The sequence below is a fragment of the Glandiceps talaboti genome, chromosome 1 (assembly GCF_964340395.1).
Source record: "Glandiceps talaboti chromosome 1, keGlaTala1.1, whole genome shotgun sequence".
NCBI classification, from domain to species: domain Eukaryota; kingdom Metazoa; phylum Hemichordata; class Enteropneusta; family Spengelidae; genus Glandiceps; species Glandiceps talaboti.
This window is the reverse complement of record NC_135549.1, coordinates 8,887,230-8,895,190: the sequence shown is the minus strand read 5'-3', so window position 1 is coordinate 8,895,190 and position 7,961 is coordinate 8,887,230. Positions and strand designations below refer to the sequence as shown.

Genomic DNA, 7,961 nt, shown 5'->3' with positions numbered 1-7,961 from the left:
CTTCCATATCATGCATATTGTCTTTAGAAAGTTCCACTGTGACTTCTGGCGTGTCGCAAAAGTTTCTTCTTGGTTTCTTACACCCAGTGTTATCCACAACGCAGACGTAAGCTCTTATTGCTCGTGGAAAAACCAGAGAAACTTTTCTCCACACAAGGCATGTGTGACAGCCCAGGCGCCAATATCAAATCTCGTATGCTACAAGTCTCGTGAAGTCTCACGTCACTTTGGCCTGTCTGTCACACTGTATTATTTAAACTACGCTCAAAGGAGCTAAACCATTACAAAGCATAAAATATACCCATCACCTGATCTGATTTTTTGCGCCAACTTTCTCGGTAACATAGACTACGTATATCCAATGGCGGCGAACGCTCGTGATGTATCAATATACATATACGTTTTGTTCATAAACGAGCAATTGTCAATTTATTTAGCCAAGCCATTTTTTTGTACACTCTTGGCCTAAACATATTGCAATGGTATATTTTAGTTGTGCAAATAGTCCTGTGTCATCAATAAATACTGAAACTACATGAAATGCGACTACTTTCCAACATGAGTGTCTTCCATCTTTTTTATTCTTCATGTGCAACATTCTAAAAAGGTCAGGTATTTGTCTGGTCTGTCCTATACCCGGGTCCTGTACCACAGGGGCCTGTATTATTGCTTAGATTGCCGTTTTCTTAGGAAAATATCATACGAATCTTGCTGCTACAAATGTATCAATCTCTATACTACGTAGATATACAGTCAAAAGGTTGTTATATTTAGTCAGTAGACCTGGAAAACAACAATCTATGAAATAATACTAGTATTACACGCCCCTATGGCCTATCAGCACACTATAATAGTTCACTCGTGAGGGCGCACTATTTGCCTAATTAAATTTTGCGATTGATCGTTAACTTAAGGATACCTAATTTAAAAATGGCGCCCGAGAAAGCATTACCTGCTCCAAAAGCTAGACCTGGGGCAGGAATCGTCGCCAGTGTTAAAGATTTGTATAAAAATCCAACAAAAAGGTACATATTATATTATCTCTGACGTGTGATATTTTGACGACATTTATTTTCAGCATTAATGAACGCTATATGTTTATCAACATTGTCAATTGCACATGCACGGCATGCGGCATGGGCACCACTCGTGGTTCACGTGTTTTAAGTAAAATCGGACTAAAATGACAGAAGCTGTAACGGGCCGAGTACAACTCCCTTGACGAGTCCACATACGTATTTCTTGTTAGGAATATATCCATTTAAAGTCTTGCAGACGAACTGTACTATTATTATAATTGGACATATAATTATTATAATATAAAATCGAGTTTTAGATGCAGTACGTAGTCAGTAGTCTGTAGTCTGTAGCGGTTTTACTCCGTCGCTCTCGGTCCTCCTCAAGAACTTGTTTTTCTTTGCAAACCCAGTAAGAAAATAAAAAGTCAAACTAAAAATTATGTCACAAATTATTAAAAAAAGAATAAAAAAAGTATTATAAATACAATTATTGCAGCTAATCGGTTTGAACTTTGACCTCGACTAACCTGTTATGAAACCTAAGGTAGGCCTAGGAGGGTTGACGACTTCCTCATGTTTAATATATGATGTTTAATACACAATGGTGGTTTACCCATTAAAGCTACTTTTTGTGACATTTGCAGATAGAGATGCAGACAGACAGCTAACAAGATAACAAAATAAATAATATCACAAATCTTTCATTTAGCGCTGCACTTATTGCAACTAGAAACTTAGATATGATGACTTACTTGTAATATGGTACATCATGAAAAGTATGGAATCACCTGTTGGTAAACATATTCATAATAGCGAGGTTTCATTCAACAGATTTTCAGAATAAAAACCACCCATACCCTTGCTAATGACTATATAAAATACAGAAATGAACTTTAAATCACTAAATTCAACCTACGTCTTGTGTATGCTGTCAATTCTTGAGTTACGTTCACTAAGTAAGTCATGCAAACAGATTAGCTCAATATTGCACATGTGCACAACCTTGTACACATTTAAGCCGTTGTCATGTTGCACATTTTGCAGCTCAAGTGAATGTTAAGACAAGAAACGACAAAATAGACAAGACGTAGGTTACATTTAATGATCTAAAGTTGTTCTTAGTATACTTTTATTGCCATTAGCAAGGGTATGGGTTGGTTTAAATCTGTGCAAATGAAATCTGTTCGCAGTCTTGCTATTTATAATAGGGAAGAACCATAGCGGAGGGGGAAGACATGTCGAACCTCGTAGCGTATACACCCAGAGCTACTGTTAGTGCAGCTTTAAAATGTTTTCATACATTATAAAGTAGTTCATAATGACTGATTAATTATTCATTGACAAGTCTGTCAACATTAAAATGCTATGTTTTGTCACTTGCAGGCAGTTTGTCAGAAATCTTTTGCTGTTTGGTGTTGGTATATGGTTGGCTAGAGAATTTGCAGATGTTGATGTTATGGGATCTCCACAACCTGTAGCATAAGAGTGGAAAGACAGAAAGCAACCGGTACTACATGTAATTATTTTTTCTGTTTAAATTACTTAAGGATCCGTGTATCTTCTTATACATAAAGCATGACTTCACAGCAATATAACATGTGCATCTTGGACAACAATAAAATAATTGCATGTCATTGTGACATTTCATTTGAAAACACATTGTACGTGGTTCCAAGAATCAAATTCAACTATAAAATAACGTCGCTCTTGAATGGTAAAAATTGAAACAATTGCAGAGTTTGGATCTGTCTACTATGGACCTTAGTCATGCAATAATGTTAATTACTCTGTGTTGATGTCCCTGACGTGGACATTTCAGTACTACCTCGGTAGTTGTAGTAAAGTCCATATACATATTCCTAAAACATAACATGATTTTACTTTTTGTTAGTTTTGCAGATTGAAGAGTGGACAAACAAAGCTGACAAGATCTTAATGAGAGTTTACCAGGAAGACAGGATTTTTTGTGACACTCAATACAGTTCTTGAAGTGTAACTTAGAAATGTCAGACTGATAATAGTTGTCAACACACATTCATATGGGTTTCTACATGATTTTATTTATGAAAATATTACAATAAAAAATACACATAAACATGACAATGGTGTACAGTGATCTATCTTTGTGGTGGTGGTAATACAGGTTTCCTTCCCATAAAAGTGTTGAAATGGTCAAGATATTGCATGATAGTGTCTGTAGGAGTGTAGTTGGCATCTTGTTTGCCAGCAAGATACAGTGGTAATGATGGTGTGTGTGTTCCCATAAAGCTTTGCATGAACTCTGACAGTAGATTCCAACAGTCCATTACAACTACACATGGTGTGTATTCAACCTGTAGAATAATACATACACGACAAAAATCTTGAGTATATACCATTTTCTGAGGTTATCTGCATGACTTCAAATAAGCTTTGCTGCCAAAAACTTTTAAGATAAACTTTTTATGTTTGTTAGATGGTGAATGAATTCTTTAACATATTGTGTATGCAATGCATCTCTAATGACATCATCATTCTTTGGACACAATACTGTCATTCTTGTCAATACTCTTCATTCAGGGTATGACCAAAAAGCGCTGACAGCTCAGCATAGCATTTGCTCTGTAGACATATTTTCATTTTCCAAGGTCATTCATGTTCACCATATGGCAATAACTTTAAGCCTTTAGACAGCCATTGCTGATAATAATATGCATTATTGCATTATGTTAATAATAATAATAGCTTCCATCATTTCAGTTGAACTGTAATATTAAAGGCAAATACTTTCCCTTTTGACTAAATATGAAAGTACTTGGCTATGGACACAATGAACTCAATTACCGGGGTAAGTGTACTCAATGCTGTGCTTTATTTGTTTATGTAGACAAACGCTATATGCTTCATATGCTTAGCTTACCAGCACTGTATTTGCCAATATGATTGGTCTTACCTCAAACAGAATACCCTTGGTACTTGGTCCAACTGAAACTGTTCCAATTTTGATGACAAAATCACCAAGTTCATAGTGTTGGCCTTTGGATTCAATCTTGGCAGCTTTTCTTGGCATGTAAAATCCTTTTAGTTTTTGCATAACTTGGTCAAACATGGTATCAGCAACTAAGCAGTTAGAGGAGCCAGGATTTTCCAGTATTGTATAACAAGTGAGTGGTTGCTCTGTGTTGTGCATCACATGAATGGTCTTCTGTGGGACTATAAATGATTGACAATGAAGAAAGATTTGTCAGTCACAAATCAATCTTGTTCCAAAGTTGGAGATTTTTTGCAAGTTATGGCATAGCTTTTATTGCTGTGGCAGCAATAAATGATCAAGAAATGATTGGTAAGTCCACAATACACTCATTAAAAGACACCAATTTTGCTCGTTGATGAATGATAAGTCTAACAAGACATACCTATGTCTGTTGATGATTGGTATTATTGTTTACAATCCACACACAATACTTACAAAATGTAACATGGCTGGGAAGTCACTGAATGCATACACACAATACCTAGCCCCTACCAATGGCTACTGATGATTGGCAAACTTCACAATGCATACATGATACTGGTCACTGAAATTTGGAAACAGACATTTCTTCTCCAAAAATTACACACATACTTACCAATGGCCATTGATGATTGGTAAGTTTCACAATCCACACAGAATGTACCCACTTTGCTGGCACCAAGTAGCTCTGCTCTTTTAGTGATCATATCAACCACTTGTTGTTCACTTTTGTTTTCAGGGACAGGCCACTGACAAACACTGTCATAAAGAAAACACATGATGGTCAACACTTAATATGGAACGCATGGGTTTCAAATGATAAATCCTTGAGAAAAAGTCAATAATGCAATTATTGTTAGTCATAGATAATAACTACCACTGATTATAGTTGAATTGGAAGTCGGTGAACCACACGTCACTGAAATTCTCACACCAAGTTTTCATATATCCTGTAAATTACTAGAAATAAAAGTACATGTAATTATGAATAAAATTAAATAAAATTGAAATAAAAGTGATTGCTTCATCTGGTGTACAGTCTATATTTATTCTGCCAAAAAACAAACAAACTTTCATCAACTTCTGCTTAACAATGCACAGTAGATAATTATTTTTCAAAACATGTATCATTAAATGGCAAGTTATAAAAAATAATCCCCCACTTCTTTCTTACCAGATTGTATACATATCACAGAGTAACTTCAAACAAAAACTACCCAAATTAAATCAGATTAAAGTGCAACAACCAAGCACATTTGGTGTATTTCACACCAGAAAATTTGATATAATTATATTGTTTTGAGATTATATAATTTCTGACCAGTTCAGTAAATTATAATGCAGCTGTTTACCTGTCACACAATACAAATCATACCCAATGCTCAAATGAAACTGTTTCATTGCCATTGGTTGCACTTATTTATGTATTGATTTGTCTTTCATATACAGAGAAAACAGTTAAGTGCAAAAGCTCTGTTCTCCTGTCAAAAGGTCTGCATCAGTCAACAAATCACCCCCCCCATCCCTTTCATTGTCATCTTCATCACCTGTATCTTCATCATCTCATATACCTCCTCCCCATGTTAAATGCACCTCTGCATATACTCAACTTACCATGTAACCCCCATCTTGAAGTTTTCACTGCCCTTTAGTGAAACAGCCAAGATGAAACAACGTCTGTGCTTATGAAGTACACAAATGTTTATGGAGTGCTGTGCTGTGTTTTGTTTTCCTCACCGCTCTTTTGTATGGTTGTTTGGTATTTCTCTTCGCCTATACCGAAGCCCTTTTTTACACATCACAGGTGATTTGCAATCTATTTTGTGTACAACAATAGAGAAACAGTCTTGGCCTTGTTCAGGGGATTAACATTTTTAAGAAGAAAGGTCGTTCGCGTTCGTTTTCCCGCACAATTTATTACAACGAGTAAATTTGTAGTGGGTACATCTTTTTACCTACTTAGGGGGTTTAACTTTTGCGCAAACTCAGTAAAACGTACAGTAAGCGTGGTTAGCAATGGCGGCGGTAAGTGACGTTTATTTTGAAATTTGTTTCTTTGCAGCGTTTAATCGAATATCTATTATCTATGATACGATATTAATACTTGCTTAAGTACGCTTTTCTATGTGGGAAAGCAAGACATAGTTGCATTCTATCATTTCCACCATTCTTTTGTTTGTTGATGTTCAGGCATCGATTTCCGCTAGTACTACTACTAGTAGTAGTAGTACTGCACACTGTACAGTGTAGGCTGTCTCACTACTAGTACTACTGTAGTCTGCACATGTGAATCTGTCTGTACATTGTCGTTAAGCATTGTGTATGTGAAGCTATATGGCCCAGATGAATTTATAGACAGACCTATAACATTTCTCTGATTACAAATAAAATGTATGCATCATTAGTAAATGTTCATAAAAAAAGTGCTTCCAAGTTTTCTAGTATTTGTGCAAACCATTGGATAGATGTATCTATGCTAACAGTAACACATGTCAATGTATAAATCTTGTTTGTGCCAATATTCATGATATTTGTCATTGATAACTTTCAGGCATTACCACTGAATCCCAAGCCTTTCCTGAATGGATTGACAGGAAAACCAGTTATGGTCAAACTTAAATGGGGAATGGAGTACAAAGGCTATTTGGTATCAGTTGATGGATATATGAATCTACAGGTTAGTGGACCACATGATGGATGTACACAGACCATGAGAGTACTTCCATGCATAGATTGAGACATCTTTGACTTGAGTACGGTGTCAAGTATATTTATATGTATATATGACGCCATTCTCAAGAGATTCAAAGGCCCCAAAGCTCTTTGGATGCCAACACCGAGTCATTAGTAATTCCTGTCTCCCCAAAATATGTTAAATTGGCAGATAAAAAAGTTATCCTGGTAACTATAATTATGGTCACTGATCTCCAAATATCATTGAAAGTCAACATTTTTAAACCTCTCATTCAATAATAGTAACACTCCTGATGAGGTAGACAAAGTTTTGGTGTGATGATCAGCTGCAGACATTACACTTGCCCTATATAATTTGGACTCTTCTGAAGGAGGAAGAATCAGAAAGTCATTGGAACACCATTTCTTTCACTTCTTAAATAATTTTTCTCTCTCAATCTTTATCAGTTGGCCAACACAGAAGAATTCATTGATGGAACTTTAACAGGGAACCTTGGTGAAGTACTCATAAGGTAGGTATAGCCAAATATTGAAGTGTCAGCTGGTGAATGTACTTGCAATTTTCAAATCTAGTTAAATTGAGTCATACACCACCACCACCACTGCTGTAATTATTACATCTGAAGAACAGTTGCCATCATATACATATCAGTTGTGTTAATGACTGTGTATGTAGTGTGTTATGCAGTGATATTCACAATGCATATAAACTGATAATTGTAATTCTGTAGCACTTCATAGATCAATGCTGCAAACGTTTTACAAATAATAATGTCCAAAAAAATGAACCGATGTCAGTCACTCTGGTAATGTTGAATGATCAAACAAGTGTTTAATAATTCAATTCTTTCTCCATAGATGTAACAACGTGATGTATGTAAGGGGTGTTGAAGAGGAAGAAGAGGATGGTGAAATGAGGGAGTAACAGCAGACAACACAACATGAACATTTTATACTTGAGTGTTTTATGTCTACTGCCACCATACAACAAAGATTGAAAGGGGGGGGGGGGGTATTTGTACTATCCTTGTGAAGAAAGGATTGTTTGATCCACTATAATTTCAATGTTTTTTTCCCCCGTCATTCAAATCACTAAGAGTCAATCATGTAGTGTAATGTAAACTTTCATATTATCAATGTATGTATTCTGCTATTCAACATTTTATCTGTGTTTTCAATTGTTTTTGTCAAGACCAGTAAACTTTTTAGAACATAAAGCATCTTGTTTGACTCTTCATTGCTAACACAAAGACATC

General features: G+C 35.7%; 3 protein-coding genes across 3 annotated transcripts; 2 read left to right on the top strand and 1 right to left on the bottom strand.

The window, feature by feature from the left end:
- Window positions 1–930: 930 nt before the first annotated feature.
- On the top strand, window positions 931–3,110 carry LOC144443303 (mitochondrial import receptor subunit TOM6 homolog). The gene is made up of 3 exons (XM_078132784.1): window positions 931–1,025; window positions 2,403–2,526; window positions 2,911–3,110. Exons 1-2 carry the CDS (start codon window positions 931–933, stop codon window positions 2,500–2,502), a joined length of 195 nt encoding a protein of 64 aa, XP_077988910.1. The 3' UTR covers window positions 2,503–2,526; window positions 2,911–3,110.
- LOC144440470 (mediator of RNA polymerase II transcription subunit 20-like) lies at window positions 3,066–5,738 on the bottom strand. Its single transcript, XM_078129841.1, has 4 exons — window positions 5,626–5,738; window positions 4,628–4,770; window positions 3,952–4,211; window positions 3,066–3,352 (listed from the first exon to the last, which is right to left on the bottom strand). Exons 1-4 carry the CDS (start codon window positions 5,637–5,639, stop codon window positions 3,137–3,139), a joined length of 633 nt encoding a protein of 210 aa, XP_077985967.1. The 5' UTR covers window positions 5,640–5,738; the 3' UTR covers window positions 3,066–3,136.
- A 252-nt stretch (window positions 5,739–5,990) lies between these two features.
- Window positions 5,991–7,911, top strand: LOC144439693 (small nuclear ribonucleoprotein F). Its single transcript, XM_078128931.1, has 4 exons — window positions 5,991–6,036; window positions 6,563–6,688; window positions 7,153–7,217; window positions 7,564–7,911. The coding sequence occupies exons 1-4, from the start codon at window positions 6,028–6,030 to the stop codon at window positions 7,628–7,630; spliced, it is 267 nt and encodes an 88-aa protein (XP_077985057.1). The 5' UTR covers window positions 5,991–6,027; the 3' UTR covers window positions 7,631–7,911.
- The last annotated feature ends 50 nt before the right edge of the window (window positions 7,912–7,961 follow it).

Excerpts from the sequence above, each read along its gene's own strand:
- LOC144440470 (XM_078129841.1), bottom strand. Across the intron at positions 4,212-4,627 it reads CCAATCATCAATGGCCATTG|TCCCACAGAAGACCATTCAT; the intron begins GTAAGTATGTGT and ends AATCATTTATAG. Across the intron at positions 3,353-3,951 it reads CCAAGGGTATTCTGTTTGAG|GTTGAATACACACCATGTGT; the intron begins GTAAGACCAATC and ends ATTATTCTACAG.
- LOC144443303 (XM_078132784.1), top strand. The coding sequence starts at position 931 with ATGGCGCCCGAGAAAGCATTACCTGCTCCAAAAGCTAGACCTGGGGCA. Across the intron at positions 1,026-2,402 it reads TATAAAAATCCAACAAAAAG|GCAGTTTGTCAGAAATCTTT; the intron begins GTACATATTATA and ends TGTCACTTGCAG.
- LOC144439693 (XM_078128931.1), top strand. Across the intron at positions 6,689-7,152 it reads ATGGATATATGAATCTACAG|TTGGCCAACACAGAAGAATT; the intron begins GTTAGTGGACCA and ends AATCTTTATCAG. Across the intron at positions 7,218-7,563 it reads CTTGGTGAAGTACTCATAAG|ATGTAACAACGTGATGTATG; the intron begins GTAGGTATAGCC and ends CTTTCTCCATAG.